Below are 18,483 nucleotides of genomic sequence, written 5' to 3'. Positions count from 1 at the left end.
AAGGAATAGGGCTGAGGATGAGGCGCTCGATATCTGCAGTTTAGATCAGCTGTTCAACTCATCTGCACACACCACTACTTATACACACACACAAATATACACTCATATTTTAAATGCGTTAGACTTTGCTTAATGAGAGCAGGGGAAAAAGATGATATCTGTCACACACAAACACACACACACACACACACACACACACCTCAGCTGTATGTTTATCCCCACTGCTGCAAGGCAAAAAGGTTTGCGTGTTGCCGTGGTGACTGTGGTGGAAGGGAGTGGGGGTTTTGATTGACAGCTGCATCTCTGCACGTCTGTGTGTCTTGTGTTTTTGTTTGTGTGCGTGTGCAGACACGCTGGTGTACGGTATCTCAATTGGGTGGAGCAGTCCGGCACATTTCCTTTAGGATACCACAAGTGGCCTAATTAGCCACATTCGCAGTTGCTGCAGCTCAGCACAAAGACATGACGAACTGTTCGTTGTAAATGAATCAGCTATATGACAAAACAGCAACCAAATTCTATATGGTGGGAAAGAATGAAATATAGTTTTTTCTATTTTTTGAAAAGAGATTAAACTGACTTTCTTTGTGATTTAGAACTTTTTCAACATAATTGTTTTTATTGTATTTGTGTATGACCTTATTCGTTTATTTTTCATATGTTTTATATGATGTATTTACTCGTTTCAGTGTATTTGTTGCTTTTGTGGGTGGATGAGCTGCACTCTGACAGGCTGCAAGTCCATGTACAGAAATAACAACTTATACATCAGCATAATTTTGTCTGTGTTTTGTGTGAGGCGGCCTGAATTGCAATGAGCACATTTCGTTTCATTGTCATACAATTCAGCAAATCATACACAGCATGAAAACAGTGATGAAGTAATTATACAAAACACCCACAGAGCTCAGTATGTGGCTAAATTACAGGGATGAAGTGTGCGGACCAGTTAAGACAGTGTGTAAATTGAGTGCGTGGTCAAAGCTACAGAATGGTAGTGGGGGAAGGTCTCTGCAAATGTGCAGTTGAGGAAGGGAAAATCTCCTGCCTCCATTGATTTTTCTCTTTGTGCTGCGGTGGAGGTGAATTAAGGCTTAGCTGCTGTAGACACTCGCTGACCCTGTGCTGCTGAAGAAGCTTTTAGTAGTGCTGAGGTTGTCCCTGGATTTAGTGAAGCGTGTGTTTTTTGCTTCTTGTTGCTGTAATCGGTTTTCTTTAGAATTTTTAGAAAACATCACAGTTCTTGCCCTATACTGTTACTATTTAAGTTCCTTTGACTGGAGATACCATAGAGTGTTTATACAGATGGACGACATATCTCCTCTTCCTCCCACTATCCAGAAATGAGTCTAAAATTTTGTTAAATTATCCAAAATATGAACACCGCCAACTGGTGCATTTGTAGCCTGAGTCTGCGCAGTAGTTACCAAGGGTTAGAACTAAGTTTTACTCTGTTTTTATAAAAAACAATCTAACAGAAAGTTGAACACTTGAACATACATCAGTGTGATAAGAACTACATAAAATGACAGAAATAGCATGTACTTTGACTTTAAAGATTGGTCCATATCCCATGCACTGACATGGAGGAGGCAGGGTTTATAACTCATACTGCAGGGAGCCACCAGGTGGTGATGCTTTGGCTTCACTTTTCGGGAGCAGAACCTCATCAATCATCAATCCTTGTATACAGTCTATGGTAGATACATAAACTGACCATTAAATAAGACCTCTTGTGTTCACATACTTTACATAGCTGGATAAAAAGAGTAAGACTGAGAAGTGTCTACATAATACATCGTTTGGATGTGTTATTGAGATATGATCTCAGTGATCCCATTACTCCTCTGTCTGGAGCGAAGCTTTGACTCTAATCAGCCTCCTTTCTCCAATAAACACCCTTCATATTTTCTCTCTCAGCAGCAGCTCATTATCCCCCTCTCTCTCTCATATGCACTGAGGAATTATGGGATTGTTCCTGCATTAAGTGTCGCTTGCCAAGGGGGCAGATTTAGGGCATTAAGAGCTGCCTATTAAAACTGCATTGTGTTGCACTTTTGGTTTACTTATTGACATCTGGCAGAACTGTTGCACAAACAATTATAATGCGTGCACAAACTAAACATTGATTATTTCTGTGTGTGTGTGACGACAATAAAAACACAAAGGAGGCTGATGATCAAACATCATTTATTATCATCTTAATATAATTTATATTTAGATAAAACTAAGATTGACTATATAGTGTAGTGGTGCATTAAACAATGGATTTAGTGTATACATGCACAATTCTGGCAGAATGATCAAGTTTGCATCAAGCATGAAGTTTGTGTTTACTTGTTTTGTGTGTAACAACGGCTGCATGAATCCCACTGCTATGAAATACAGAAATCACAGTAATTCCAGTAAAGGTTGTTTAGTTGAAATTGTTGGTAAACCATTTATTTTTTCTTATGAATGGTAAAGTACATATCTTAATCTGTCTCCTCCTGTGTGTCGGCAGTCAGAGCTCACAGGGAGTCTGTTGTGGTCAGGAGCTGTCTGGATTTCAGCGGTCGGCGTTCATCCTCCGTAGCTTCGGTGGCAGGTTGTCCTCTGGCCTCCCTCCAGCTGAGAGCAACGGGCTGTGCATGAGTACCGGAGCAGGGGACAGTGAGGGTTGAAGGCTGTGCTGGTACAAGTCTCCAGTAGACTGGGTCATGGGTTCGAAGCCCACTTTGAGGGACTTGAGTTGCAGCCGATTCTCCGCCTCGGGTACCGGCGAGGAGGAGCTGAGCCGCTGCAGCTTCAGGGGCAAGTCTCCTGTGCTGCAGGCCTTCTCAGAGTGCTGGGAGCTGAGCAGAAGCACCTTCCTCTGCAGGTCCTCCTTCCCAGAAGAGCTCATCCTCTGCAGCTTGCTTGGCAGTCGACCCCCGGCCCCTGCCTGGCGACCCCTTTCCTCTAAAGAGTGGATGTAATCCACAGAAAACACCCTGTCACGCCTGGCGCCGTGGCTCTCGCTGAGTGCAGGGACGGGAGTAGATAGAGGCGAGGGCAGTGAATTCTTCTCTTCATGTTCCTTGACACTGTACATAGGTGTCGGCACCTCAAACGTGCTGTGGAATTGAGAGTAGTCTACCCTGAAGAAACCCTCCTCGAGGGACATCACCGGCAGGAAGCGATGGCCCCATAAAACCTCATCCTCGGTATATGATGTCCGTGCCTGGCATGTCATACCTACAAGAGATGAACAGGGTAGTACTTTTTATAACTGTCATTAAATGAGGGTCAAGCTCCAACAAAACAAATACTGGCTGAAAAGAAAATATGTGAAAGGACAGCGTTCCGTCCCATCATCCCTCTTTGTGCTTCGCACTTTCATATCAAAACGCTGCCTCATTCCTCTTCCTATAGTTCAATTTGGTCACTTACTGGAGATGTAAATATTTTTTGAATAGTGAATTCACAGGCCATAATTCACAAAGACTTAAAAGCTTTTACGCAAAGTACAGTGTCAAAGCTAAAGCCAGTGTCCTACACGGTGATTTGATGCAAACACAGATTACATTGTGAAGCAGGGAAACCATAGAAAACACTTGCTGAAGGAGCTCATCTCTTCTGGTGTCTGTGGGAACATTGTATGCAACTTTTATCCATGTTCAATCGTTCAACATTTTCGTTTTTGTGTGGGTTTATTTGCTTTTCTGTCAAGGATAAAAGCTGTTGAAGTTCTTCTCCAGGATCATTGGAGTCCAGCAAAAAGACCTGTGCTCCCTCTGGAAGAATTGAGTGGTCAAGAAAGCAAAAGGAATCATAAGCCTTCATAATCATATTTTCATTATGTGGCTACTCATAAAATGAATTGTTGCTTTAATTCCTTAATTCCCTCTGCTATCAGGCTAATACATTCCTGAAGTTGGTTGTTGTTGTTGATATGTGCACAGGCATGTTGATGTCTAATTGTGTCTACTAATTAATTTATTCATTATTCATCATCATTATTTATGTGAATGGGGTAGACGAAGGAATTATCCCTCTGGGATTAAGTTGTCTGGATCTGTATTACTGTTGACTATTATACATGATGTTTTTTCACATTCCAAGCATGTCGCCTCCAATATAAACAGAATAACTCAGATGGTGGCATAAAGGACATCTTTACATATTAATATATGAATAATCTTTACATAATGCTACTATACTCAGTGAAGTCTCGTAGCAGTGCTGTCTCCATGAACTGGTGAGTGATTCCCACATTTTGTGCTGTTATTATAAGTAAAAGGCGACTGATGCTTGTCATCAGTGCATCTTGTGTTGGTTGTGATAATTGTGCAATCTGATCAACATAATTAGCAGTTGCCCAGCACCATTGTCACATCAATATATCAATGGCAGAAACCATGGGACTTTTCTTTAACACATATTTATTGTTACATGTAGTGTTGATTGCAAAGTGCGCTGGCTTCAAATCAATTATCCATTGATTTCCTGATGTCTTTTGGCAGTTTTTTGTTGGTGTGCAGATTGGTCATCATTTATGCAGACACTGGTGCCTGTGTGTCTGCCGTAAACAGGATTAAAACAGCCTCCAAGTATCCGAAACACACTTTTTAATTTGACCTCAGCTCTCGTAAAAAAAATTCTTGACATTCGGATGCCTGCTTGGAGGTCTTTTGCGATCAATAAACACTTAGGCCATTTTTTCTTTCTGATCCAGTGGCTTTGCTTCAACCTGAGCTTTTCTGTTAAACACTGCTCACTAAACACTGTGGAGTAGAAGCCTGACCCTGTTCCTCTGAGGGATGCTACGTGGAGTGTTATGTCACAGCCTGATGCTATTCCGGGCTCACGACTCATCTTCAGCCACAGAAAACCGTCCACATCCAAACAAAGGTCATCGTATTTCTTAATTAGCCCCGAAGCTTTAAGACTAAAGTGAGTCTGGCATAATTTTCCAGTTGTCTTCTCCTGAAGCCACCAGCAGAATGACTGTATTTCTGCTGACTGTAATAACACAAGTCAGCAACAATACCAGAGCACTGGAAGCTAGTTGCTTCAGAGCCTGACATGCAAGCCGTTTTATTTCATCATTCAGGCATCATAGGCGTATTCAACCCGCTGCTTAATGTTGAGTGGATCGTGCGTGAAAAGAAAAGCCCTCAGTGCAGCTATGCAAACACTTGGCATCGAGCACGATGCCCCTGAAGAGGACTTTATGTAAAATTCCTGGCAGTAGCCTTCACTGGCACTGGCTAGAAAGTGTATTATGGTCCTCTGCCTTTTCTGTGACTCTATTTAAATCTGACCACTGTTACTTAGTAAGAATCTAAATTACATCACATACATAGAGGTGTGTGTCATCAGCATATTAATGTAAGTGTAACCTGCCGACAGAGACACCATGGCAGAGCAAAAAGAGTAAAAGGACTAAAATCAAGTGTGTTCACTGTTCTGATTCCTAAGAATCAAGATTCAGGGGCAGGTTTTTCATCTTTGTATCAATAAGTGTTAAACTGAGGTGATCACAACAGGACAAAAATATTATTTTCCTCTGGTCTGTTTTAGATAATTGTGACTGTCCATCCTGGTACCCATTTGAATTTGTTTTTTATAATAAATTCATGAATGTTGAGTCCTGTGGTTTTGCATGGGTCTATTATGAATCAGATGAGCACGTTTGATCTTTGATTTAAAAAAAATCATTTCAAGTCAAATATTGACGAGTGGATTGATTTGATGATGGTTTGGAATTGATTGCCAATTCGAATATTATTATATGTCTGTTAACCCAAGTTTGTCATAATGAGTCACCAAGAGTCAAACAATAAAACTGTAAAATGTGTTGCTTATTAGAGACTAAATTCTCCACTAGAACATTCACTATTGGTGCTTAATCCCTCCCAGGGTCACCAACAGATGTATAGGAAAAACCTTTAGTTTACATTTCAGGTCAATCATGCTCTTATGTGTAAAAATGGAACCAATACTGCCTTTAAGACGTGAACTAAATCTGACAAGTATCAGAGTGGCTGAGTGGAAACTGTCAACTCTGGTTGAGACGTAATAGGAATGAGTTGGGGAGACAATGCACAAGCTGCACAGCTCTGTCAGCAGCGGATGGACGTGAGGGGATATTTGTTCATGAGTTCACGTTAATTGGATGTGTGTTAGTGTGAGGATGATGGGATATCGTGGCCAAGTGAAGGCGACACTGCCAGAGCTTCCCTCCTCTAGCCCTCCGCCCTGAGTGCCACAGCGCTGAGACTCTGAACTTCTGGCTGCACCCTGAATTAATGGTATTATCAACAGAGCACAGACTGTGTTGCCTGCCTGCCTCTACGCTTCCCTGCTGATCCCTCCCCCCTGCTCTAAGCCTATTCAGCTCTGTGGTTCCTTCTACAGCGTTGGCAAGGCGAGGGTTATCGAAGCAGGGCTGAAAAAGGGGACTTGGATTTACTTGTATTGGACTTTGGGGAAAAATCATGCTGTTAAATATGCAATGGAGAGAGCAGTGTTGATGCAGAGCATACTCCAGCATGGCTGCATGTAGTGGTGGGTAAATATCAATGTCTCACGGGCTCCAAATCACCTCTGCTCTCAGCTGACTGAAAAAACGGAGTGGACCTTCTACCAAAATCTCATCTATCAAAGTGACACACGCATTTATGACCACAGGATTTTATTATGCATAGAGTGGGCATAAACCAATTCTAGCGTAATAAAATATCCCTCATAATTCAATCACGGCATCATTCTAATGTGTTGTTCTTATTCTCACTTTTTTTCCTGCATTTTTCGACTATACAAAAGTGGGAAGGCGGGGAAATGAGATCTTGCAGTCCAGATAATGAGTATTTATTAGATAGTAACGTTATGTGGGTTGATATCAATATTGAAATGTACATGCAGATTAGAAGTGGGTACAGGATACAAAGAGCTGTAAGAAGTGGAGGGTAAAGATTCCTCACCAGTGGTTTCCACGATGCCCTCGAGGATAACGACAATCTCAAACTGCTCGTTCTTGAGAGAGCGCTGGGACAGTTCGAAGAAGGGGCTCTTGGGATTGATTTCGTGGCAGATGGTGAGAGGGGACACCAGGAAGAGCTGGTCTGCACCTGTCCCAAAACCAACGTCCAACTCGCACTGGTCCAGAGGAAGGAACTCGCCCTCGGGTGTCTGACGAGACTGAAAGAGAGAGAGAAAGGAATGGACAGAGAGAAAAGATGTAAAATAAGAAGAAAGAAAAAAAAGGATTAAATGCACAGTGTTTTTACTCTTTTATTCAAAGTGACTGCAATAGATATTTTTACAGGGTGGAGCATGTGCAGCAGCAGAGCAAAAACAAGACAAAAAGAAAGTGAATGTTGAACACGTGTTTTTCTGTCACTGTTGGACGTGTGAATAAGCAAATGTTTGCTAAGAAATTCACTGCATGTACTTAAAATGTGATGATATGTCTTTGTTGTGATCATAACGTTGTTTTTATTGGCACAAAATATAGTCCTTTACTTAAAATGGAAATTAAGTATTGTCTTGGTGGTCATTTATTAGACGTATGAGATGGCTGTGTTTGGACAGGACTTGCCCACACAGTGTGAATTGGTGCGGAAGCATTTAATTGCCCTGATGATGTTGGCGCTCAGCACCAATGGTTCCTGGAATTATTTTTACCTTTTCTGTCTTATTCTGTCTGATCCATCTGTTCATCCTTCTCTCCCCCGACTTTACAGCCTGTTTTCCACTTTTCCACTCATCCCCTCAAATGTGAAGCCATGTTGCTCACATCCGCCTCTCAGAAAGGAGGCATGTATCTTTTTCCACAGCTTTGGTATTTTAGTATAAATACCGAAATTTGTCGGTTTTTAGCTAATTAAACACAAAAAAAAGTGCAGTGTGGATTTTCTCTTATAGTCTTCAATGACATAAGTTTCTTTTTTCCCTTTTATCTTTTTCTTCATTGTTTCCACCCACAACCAATAATTGGGATGTGTCAGCTACCAGCCACCCACTCACACAAACACACTATTCCTGCACCACACAGCTTCAAATTGATTTCCCACACACACTGTCCCACCCCATTCTTTACAACCCATGCTTCTATTTCTGGATCTCACTGTAGGATGTAGTTGTAAAATAAAAATAAAATAATAAGCACATGACTCCCACAAAGACAATTCCCATAGTTGTGCTGGTTTTCTATTGATGCCTTCAATTTTTCATTTGTTATTTCTAAGGCACCTTGTAATAGTGTTTTAAAAGGTGCTGTATAATTAAAGTGTATTATTATTATCATTGACTCCAATGGCAGCTAAGTTCCACACAGGCAGAAGATTCTACACAATGGAAGAGCTAGTTGAGAATGAAGACAAATCAATGTTGTTAATCAATGGTGTCCTACTTGGCCTTTGCTCACAATTGCTGCTTTTACATTTGTGTTTCTGGTTTTGAAAAAATGTTAAAAAGAGACACCACTTTACTCAAATCATTTCAGATACCGAAGCAAAATGTGTCTCGAAGTACAGCCCCATACATTTGGAGAACATTAAAGCTTGCAGTGACCTGGTTACAGCTGATAAGTCATGATTGGTTTATTGTGTTCAGGTTCAGGATTTTATCAGAAAACAGTTTCTCTGTTAAAGGGCATTTTAACTGGCTAATGTATTACATAATTTTGGTGACTTAAATAAAACAAAATAGTAATAAAAAATAGTAAAAATAATTTGACTCTCAGTGGATTGTCTAAACCTTCTGTTGTGTCTCTTCCTGGTCATTCCTGTACTTTAGTCAGAGCTCATCTTGACCTCCTGCTGACATTGCCCAATTTATCCCTCCGAGACACAAATTGTGAATGAAGTGTGAGTAAACAGGCTTTTTTTTTGCATTGCCAGAAAGCATTGCATTCTATTTCTATCTTCTGTGAATATCATTGAGATGCTCTTCTGGAATTATGTTGAAAAATGACTTTCATGTCGGGGAGGACATTGTTCACTTGTCGGGTGCTTACAGGCTGCTGAATACTGTTTGGCGTTGTTCCTCCATGTGGGTTATCTCATGCTAGCTTAGGGAAATTCTACTTTTCCGTTTCTGTCTTTGTCGCTTAAGATTAAAAAGATGGATGACTGTATGCAAACATTGACAGGCAAAGCTCCTCACACTTTCACTGCTGGCACTGTCATACGCTTCTTCTCGCACAAAGATTCAGAGATAGCCGAGTTTGTCTGCTGTCTTTTCTGTAAATCTGACACTCTGTTCAACACACAGACAGATCTGTCTCCCAGAGACTGGTGTTCAGTCATTTATAATGATTCCTTTGGGGAGATGTTACCTCAGAATGACTGGATGAGCATGTTAACATGGACCCATCACATTTGACTACTCACCAATCTAGTTAACAATTCCGACAAATCTCTGTCTTTCCAACTGTCTGTCTTTATGTGGCTTGCATATCTTAAGAATTCATCATCTTATCAGCTTTACACTTGGCCTGTGTATTGTTAAAGGCCTAAGGAAGTGAAGGGTTGAATTTGGTGCAATGGGGAAACATGATATGTTCATCACTAATACATTTTGAATAAACAGGCGACATGTGCTCTGTAGCAGCGGCAGTTGGTACTCATCAACTTAAGTGATGCTGTCAATCACGACAACAGAGACACAGTGCGTTCACGATGACAACGGATTCTCCAGTTGGGGGTTCTGTACACTGAGTCAAGCTTCACTGAGCTTTGAATAAAAAGGTGAACAGCTCTTTGTGCAGCAGCAGTCGTGCAGCTTTAGAGTTCTGCAGCAAGCAGCTTTACCACAGACAAACAGCCCATTCCAATCAGGTTTAGAATGGCCACTACACTAGTTCTTGTAAAAAAGACAACATGGTTTTGATTCATAAACACAAAAGGATTTTCTGTGGTGTGAACAATGCTAATGGGTGAAGAGAGGTGATAAATAAAATTGATTAGACCTGACGTGGCCTTAACTTCACTCAACTCCACTCCATTCTCTGCTGGGCCTTCATCAGTCAGCAGCATGAAGGGAAGGTAGAAGAGTTTGTATGCATTCAGGTCGAAACCAGCCGCATCAGGAAGGCTTCCATTCTGCTGTTTGCCTGCTTTGTGCATCTGGAAAGGTTGGGCGAGTCTAACATTTCACACAGGCCAGCCTCAAGTGTGTGAGATAAAACACTCAGATTGAATCAAGAGTACAATAAATGGAAATGGACACAGCCCATTTTTCTCCTATAGTGATAAAATGTAATCGTGTTTAAGACGTTATCTACACTGAATCAACTGATTTCTGTTTATGTAAAAAAAACTGTGTCCACAGTATGATTTAGAAAAAAGGTCTGTCCACAAACATCTGTTGTTCCCCCTCTTTTGGTCACAAAACAACATTGTGCATCACAGTCAACATCTGAAAAAGATTTAAACCACCTTCTTACGTCCTGCTTATTTACCTACACTGTGTTTTAATGCAGCAACTGTCAATTCAATTATTTATCTCTGGTTAACAAGCATAAAATATTGATTTAGTAGCATTTAAGTCAAACATTTAGTAAAAAAGAAACTGAAGAACTCATTTGTCCCAGCTGCCATCAGCCTTTTAAATATCTCGTTGGGAGTTTTATGTCGACCTTTATATAAACTGTCCATTCGTCACTGTTTATCTGATGGTTGTATGATCACAGCTGACCGTACGACAAATTGTCCCCTACAGGGATAATAAAAATGATCCTTGATCCGTGAAATGTTTGAACTATTTTATAGCATAAAGGAGCACCGCTTAGTGACAGCGGCTGTGTGGTTTAAAAACTTGCATGGACATTTAAAATGTATGAGCGTGAAGAGACTCAGAGGTCACGGAGCTTTGTCATCAGAATGTTTCTACCTCACAGTTTCTGGCTGAGACTTAAATAAAAGACCTAAAGTGACTTCCGTCACAAGGAGAAGTGTTTGTGTCAGGGCCCACACTAATTTGGTTTAACACCAAAAAGTCCCTCATCATCTAAAAGCAAATTTTTGACATTATGTTGGTGCTGGACATATCTGCAAAATACCTGATTGTGTATAATGCTGCATAAATGCTGGTGTTTGTAAAAGGTGAGGTATGATTAAAGTTAGACATCCAAAACACTTATTTAGATTGGCCACAATACTTCTTTTTTAAACTGGTGTTAATTGTTCACGTGTCATATGAACTCAAGACGACAAAATACAAGCACAGCCACACCCTGACTCCTCACTTTAACCTTTATTACTTACGGATTGCAGACGATAAAGATAATTTCTTTCCCTCAGTCAAAACCAGTTTCTGTTTTGTTAGTCTTGTGATCAGAAGACATGAAATCATAATCTTAAGGTCCCTATGGAGGCTCACACTCCACCAAAATAAAAAATAGCCAGGGTGGAACTGGGCAACCAGGATATAAATAGTATGAGACATTATTTGGAAATACTAAATCCAGAAATGTGCTGATGCTCTTCTTTTTTTCCCTTGGAACGTGTTTTAATTCTCTCTGTGACACACAGTGACTTTGGCAGGAGTGGGCAGTGTCACAATGTTCTTGGCCAAAAATGTGTTTAGTTGTGACTGTGCTGCCTCTGATTTGTACTTGGGTGATGAAAACATTGAAACAAGACTCAGATATTACTGTTGTCAAGAGCCTGAAGATGTAAAGTTCATTCAAGAAGAATAATGCTTCTCTTTAGTGCTTGTGAACTTCAGGTCTCATTTTAGGCAGCGAGGGTGTTATGCAGTATTGTTGTGTATTTTTGCAGGGCATTTGCAGGGATTGTGTATGGTTGCAACTTTCTTTGTGAAAGTAACCTGCAGTAATTAAATGGTGGTAAGTTAAGGCCGACCACAAGACTCTAACCCAAGAACCCTAAAGCTGCTGCACAATGAGCTGTTCACCTGTTTACTCGAAGGTCAGTGACGCACGGCTCAGTAAGCAGAACCCCGAACTGGAGAATCAGTTGTCGTTGTCATGAACGCAGCCAATGTTTCCATCAACAACATCACTTAGAGTCCGAGCCATCCCAGCTACAGAGCGCTGGTCGTTTCTCTCTGTATGTGTGTATGCTCTTGCATCTTTCAGCATGAACCCTCCAACAGCAAAACATTCAATGTTGATGAAAAATTGTCAACAGTGGATACAAAGACAGAATCTTGAGCAGTCCATAGTTTTCTGCTTCTGGGGTTTGCTAATCGATGACTGGTGGGTTTCAAGGTCTTTCTCCGAACCTCCACAACCTGATAGCATAATTGCATCACTATTCTTATTAAAAAGAAACGGAAATCAATACTAGTTCTAGGCTCTACTATATATCTCTTTCTGCAATCCTTTGAGGTGATGTCTACAGCTGTGAGGATTTCTTTCTAAAATCACTCAATTAAAAAGAAAAATCTCCTGGGAACACTTTTTATGTCTTCCCTCTCTTGCAATGAGATTCTCTCTGGCTCAGTCACCACTTTCCATCACTTTCGATAACTTTCTTCACTCTCACTTTCTCTCAGCCGTATTATCAGAGCAGTATTTTCAGCTGAGATGTTCCAGCAGGATGCCCAGTGAGGCCGTCATGGATGCCCTTCAAAGCTGCATTTCAACCACTTACTGTAGGACTCTGGATGACAGGTCCCGTCGGTCTGTCTCTTCAATATTTCCGCTGTTATCCAGCAATCATCCGTGACAGTTCATCCAAGCTTTGGTTCACTGACATACTGTCTGGAACACAGCAGCGCCAACAAGTGGCTCACAGTCAAACAGGCTTTGTCCTCAAAAAACTCCAGGCACCACTAATATTTGCGTGTGTCTGCTTCTTACACCCAGTGGTTGGATATAATAAAGTTCATTTCTTTACTTAATGTGCTTCAGTACATTTTTTTTTAATGTATCTGTACTTTACATAAGTAGAATTATATTTGGGTTCTTATCACTTTCACTCCACTGCAACAAATATCTGTACTTTCTACCACATTGATTTCCCTGAGTACTTTTAATACTTTAAGTACATTTGAAAGAGCGTAGTTAATTACTTTTACGTAAGTAGAAAAGTTAATGTGGTAACAACTGTTACTTTAGCTCATGTTTGTCTATTAAATTGTACTTTTACTCAAGTAAAATGAGTGCTTCCTCTCCTCCACCACTACTTACACCATCATCTGCTCATCTGCACCAATCAAAGTTGTTTCGCTGATTCACACCAACAGAACTGCCATTATTAGATAAAGATTGTATTGATCATATTCTTCTTTACTGCAAATATGGAGGACATGCCTTCTTCCCTGTTACTACACACTCCACTGGAGACAACCTGCGAGCATTGTGTGCAGTGACACCCTGGCTAATGAAGGCAAACACATTTTGGCATTGCCAGAGAAAAAAAGAGACCAAAATTCTTTATCTGGGAATGTGCAGATGGCTCACTTCTATGCAAAGGTCAGTGTTTTTTTTTGTTTTTTTTATTGCACTGGTATCTCACACTGTACTGCACTAAGAGGGGTTCTGTGTCTGCAACATCCCCAAACACAAGAATGGAACTGAGACAGAAGAGGCCAGTTTGCTTCTCCATGCTGCTCATTGGACACCACTTTAATGGCTTCTTAACTGGCCAATACTACGTCCTTTCACCAAGCTTCATGAAAATACTTTCAGTATTTCACTTTTTGCGTCATCTTGCTATACAAACAAACAAACCAAGCAACAAATGGACAGGATTTTGATGCTGTCTTGAAGTGACAAACTGAAGACGTGCCCTGTTATTCCCATATGTAAAGGATGTTAGGTCAACATATGTATGAATTAGTTCTGCAAATGTGGCATGATGGATATTAAATTTGACACAATAAGCAGCAACTGGCACCATTTACCCTCTTGCCCTCTGGTGCAGGGAAAATCCTATGTGGAACACAAAGTGGTTACAGCTTTGATTCCTTACACTATGAAAACACATGGAGTCTGACAACAAGCGTCCCTAATGCCCTTTGACACCTACCAACGCTTTAGGTGCAAGAATATGCCACTGACTGTGAAATAAGAAACACCATTGAAGTACAATTCACAACTATTTAAATACTCAAGAGCAAAAACGTGTGGAGGTTGATAAAGACTTGACTTCATACAACTGTGCATTGATGTGTCGGAGCCAAGCGCTTACTACGATTTAAGGTATTTTCTACTGCACCTCTCTTGGATAAGAAAAGCAACTCACTGAGTAAACAGATTATTTCAACCTATTTATTGGCAGCAGGAGAAATGAAGTGCCCAATCAAAGCTGAGTACGTAAATTAAATGCTCATCACTAAAAATGCCTGCGAGCTTCAGGTGGATGAGAGGCAAGAGACGACTTTACTGTGGCTCCACATCACTGGAGTAACACTGTAGTGGCTAAATAGTTTATAGAGAACTAGAATGACACTCAGCAGAGCACATACCTCCACCAAGGCCCAACAGTTTCCTTTAATTCAATCAAGCTGCCCCAAAGTTCAAACACTCATAATCGGTTCCCTATATGTCTGACTTTTTTAATCAAGAGTCATGAATTATTCCCTGGATATGGTGAAAATGTTGAATATACCCTAACTCACAATGTTAAAGAAAGTGCTCCTGGATCTGCCCCCTGATCTGGATCTGAACCAAAATTTAATTGCTTCTTCCCTGACTAAGTTTCTTGTCGATGTGTCATGCAGTTTTGTGTAACCTTGTTTAACAAAACAATCAAGCCAACAAACAAATGGACAGGGGTTAAAACATAACCACCCTTATGGAGGTAATGAGATAAAGACCATAAGTAGGTGATCTGAAGAGTAGGTAAAAGATAAGATCTTTAACGTCTAACTCAACCATAGTCTTTATTTTTTCATTCAGAGCTTCTTTACTCCTCTTCAAAGGTGAGTCCCATCAAATAGCAGATCTATAACTTAAAAAAACAATACAACACAAATTAAAATGCAGCCAACTTGGAGTTTTAAACATAAAACTACTCAGAATACTCAGAAATAAATTCTCACAGTACAAAATGTGTCAGAGAAACTGATTTGTTTTGACTTATAGGAAGCTCTCTGTGCATTTATTGATTTTGAGTCCTTCATTTACTTTGTTTTAGATGCAACAAGTCATCGCAAAACCCTTTTCTAAAACTCAATGTATCTACACAGGATGAAATAAATGTCTGAGTATATGAGGCATGATTGAAGAGGGCTGCAGTTCAACAGCACCACCAGCATGTCTACACAGGGACTGCAATGGAAACATTCAGTCTTAAATATCTATCTACTATCTACTTTACTAGTACTATATACATATGACATGTATATGTAAAGGTAGAAGAAACATTGAGCTCAAACAAAGCTTTTGTTTATGCATTATGGGTCTTTTTTTTCCTTTCTCTTTTTTTGTGGTCTGCACCCGGGCAGAGCTGCAGCAAAAATTCTGTATTTGAAAGAGTCTTTGAAGCGAAAGAATAAGGTTAGACCACAAAGCCCCGAAGCAAAAGAAAAAGAAACACTAAGGAGCACACAGTGGATGCTGTATTTATTATATTTCACAGAGAGGACAGTAACAATGATGTAGGTAGAGAGGTCTTGGAATTCATGCTGATTGTATTTCTTACAGTCCAGGCGGAATGGTTGTGACTGCTGCTTAGAAATTATTTGTTTTTTCTTGTAATGTCACATTTGTTCTCGTCTCCTTTACAATGCCTCTTGCCCTCTAATTTGAAAGTAACACAAAACCTGTCAGTTTTAAGACACTATTTATCACTCTGAGTAAGAGTGTGTACTGGTAATACACCACATTTCATGGTATCACAGTTGGTGTCATAGGTCGAGAGAGTCTAATAGTGAGGCTGAGAGCTTACTTAATTGGGGGAAATTATTGTAGACATGTGTGATTGTACTTTATGCCTATTGGGCTTTTCACTTCCTCCACACTTGTGACTGTGGAATCACCCCCTCTGCCTGCACGCATCATTAAGCTGACCAACGCTGTGCTCTCCGTGGCTGTGCCGAGTGAAACACAGACATAAACAAGCTCCAAGCACCTCAACCATGCTATTTGTCTTCTTTATGGCCCATTTTGCACATTGAACACGGATGTGGCTGAAAGGAGCTCGATTAGGATCATTAAAGGAAGAGCCGTCCGACCTTGCTGTTACTCGTGATCATTTTCTGCATTGCTGCTTGTTTTCAGAGTTCCAGGTTCATTAGCCATATTCCACAAAAAAGAAAAAAAATCTGTTGAGCTCTTCATTAGTGGAGTGTGGCAGCGTGGCACAGTTGATGAGGAGCTTCCAAACCCACATTAGTGGACAGGCTGATTATTTGGTCCAGGGTTTTGCTGCAGCCATATTTAAACTGTGTGAAGCTTCATGACACATTTTATAAATCATGGACGACCAATCAAATTATCCAAGCAGACAAAATAATGCATTTCCTCACAGTTATCATAAATACCTTTCTCTCAGGAGTGCTTTACTCCCCTCAGTGGTCTGTGTCAGTGTGTGAAGCTCCCTCTCACCACTGATTCACTGAGCCTATCTTTCTTCCTCTGGGTGCCATCTCTCAACTCGGACACTATCTGTCCAAGTGTCACCCTCAGAAGAGGAACTGATGCTGGACACAGTGTCCACTCTCCTCAGCAGCACTAGCCAAAAAGACCCATCGCTGCCTTTGTTCCCTTATCTCCTTGGTTTGGGATCCACCTGGCTGCCACTCAGCCTCACCATCCTGCAGTTGAGGGATTATGGTAATACTACCTTAAGCCTGTTTGGTTTAACAAGGCACATAGTGTGGGACCTGCTTACAGTTGCACTTTGAATGAAAAAGAAGGTTAATTTTAATCATTGATATGCAATGTGCAACCATCGCTTATCCACGTGGACTCAGATGAGAGAGGAGGGAAATGGGAGTAAAGATTCTTCAGAGATGCAAGCTGTCTGTCAAGAACGCAGCCAGTGTGCAAAAAGGAAATCACTTTCCTCAAGCTTCTACTATTTGCATAAACCCATAATAGCAAGTTTCCTCACTGCTGAGATTGATAGTGCTGACCAGTGCAGCAGCATTACTATTAAGTTATAACAAGTTCATTTTCATGCGTATTTTGTTTCCATGTTTTATTGTAGACTGTGAGGTGTAACTGAATGTTGTTAACTTTTACATTAAAAGGTTTCAGTAAGTTTTATCATGATATCCCTTTGTGAACTTACCTTTATGAGTTTGCACCTGATCTGAGCAGACACCATGTGGCTGTTGCGCAGGTTCCCCACACGGAACATGAGGCACAGTTTTCCGTCTCGCTGAGAAATCACAGCGTCCTGACTGAACATGAGCGTCTCTGCGCGTTTCTTGGGCTGAGACATTTTAATGAACATGCAGCCAATGAGAAACGCGTCCACTATGGAGCCGAGCAGCGACTGGAACAGGAAGAGGATGATGCCCTCAGGGCACTTCTCGGTGATGTACCGGTACCCGTAGCCGATGGTGGCCTCGGTCTCGATGAAAAACAGAAAAGCTGAGGGGAAGTTGTAAACATTGGCCACGCAGGGGGTGTAGGACGAGTCGTGGCCGTGGTTCAAGTCTCCCCTGATGTACGCGATGATCCACCACATGGATGCCATGACCAGCCAGGCGATGGTGTAAGTTAGAATGAAGATGAGCAGGTTCCATCGCCACTTCAGGTCCACCAGCGTGGTGAAGAGGTCAGAGAGGTACCTGCTGGTCTCCCCGCCGAGGTTTCCGTGCTGCACGTTACAGCGGCCGTTCTTGTCCACGAAGCGCTGGCGTTTCTTCTTGACCGGGGCGGAGAAAGTGCTGGCCCGGTTCGTGTTGACCACCTGGTAGTCCTCGCCAAATTTTCTGCGAAGTGCCGCCATTGGAGCTCTCCTGAAGTATATGCAAACTTACTTTCCCTTTAGTCCATGTTTCCTGTTTGTTTGAGCCCAAAAACACTGGTTATCTGCAGTGCGTAATATGCGCCATGGCCACCTTTGCGCGCACAAAAATAGAAGGAATAATAAAAAAAGACGCGTTCGTCTCTACTTTTAAACCACAGATGTTATTATTTTATTTAAAAACCTACACTATTCTTCCAGTTATTCCACATGACACCAGCCAGTCGCTGGCTGCAGCTGTGCGCTCTGCTCTGCCTCCACTCAGACTGACCTGCGTGATGCTCACCGGTGAAGCGAAATACGAGGAGACGTCTCTCATTCACAGCTTCTGGTGGACTGTAATGGATGAAGGGGTAAGTGTGTGAGAGAGGAGGGAGATATGTGAGGAGAGGGAGGGAAGAGGGCAGGGAGAGAGGAGGGGAGAGTTACACAAGACTGCGCTCGGTGGAGAGAGAAAGAAAGAGGGGGATGGATGATGTGGGCAACCATTCAGTGCATTTAATTTCAATCAGCTTGGGGCTTAACTGCATTAATTAATTAGTTAATTATTATATTCATTCATCTCTCTGAAGGAGCTTCCATTGTCTTTCCACTGTAGCTTATCCTCCTGTGTGATGAACAG

At 41.3% G+C, this 18,483-nt stretch overlaps 1 protein-coding gene across 1 annotated transcript; it reads right to left on the bottom strand.

Annotated features, from left to right (window-relative positions):
• Window positions 1-2,173: 2,173 nt before the first annotated feature.
• Window positions 2,174-18,223, bottom strand: kcnj19a (potassium inwardly rectifying channel subfamily J member 19a). Its single transcript, XM_020094295.2, has 3 exons — window positions 17,178-18,223; window positions 6,948-7,164; window positions 2,174-3,216 (listed from the first exon to the last, which is right to left on the bottom strand). Exons 1-3 carry the CDS (start codon window positions 17,841-17,843, stop codon window positions 2,549-2,551), a joined length of 1,551 nt encoding a protein of 516 aa, XP_019949854.1. The 5' UTR covers window positions 17,844-18,223; the 3' UTR covers window positions 2,174-2,548.
• Between the last annotated feature and the right edge of the window lie 260 nt (window positions 18,224-18,483).

This window comes from Paralichthys olivaceus, chromosome 5 (genome assembly GCF_024713975.1).
Source record: "Paralichthys olivaceus isolate ysfri-2021 chromosome 5, ASM2471397v2, whole genome shotgun sequence".
NCBI lineage: Eukaryota > Metazoa > Chordata > Actinopteri > Pleuronectiformes > Paralichthyidae > Paralichthys > Paralichthys olivaceus.
This window is presented reverse-complemented; position numbering and strand designations above follow the sequence as displayed.

Bases quoted from the DNA above. Each gene is read 5' to 3' on its own strand.
- kcnj19a (XM_020094295.2), bottom strand. From the start codon at position 17,843: ATGGCGGCACTTCGCAGAAAATTTGGCGAGGACTACCAGGTGGTCAAC. The intron at 7,165-17,177 runs GTAAGTTCACAA...TCTCTCTTTCAG, and splicing joins TCAGGTGCAAACTCATAAAG to TCTCGTCAGACACCCGAGGG. The intron at 3,217-6,947 runs GTGAGGAATCTT...CATCTCTTGTAG, and splicing joins GGGCATCGTGGAAACCACTG to GTATGACATGCCAGGCACGG.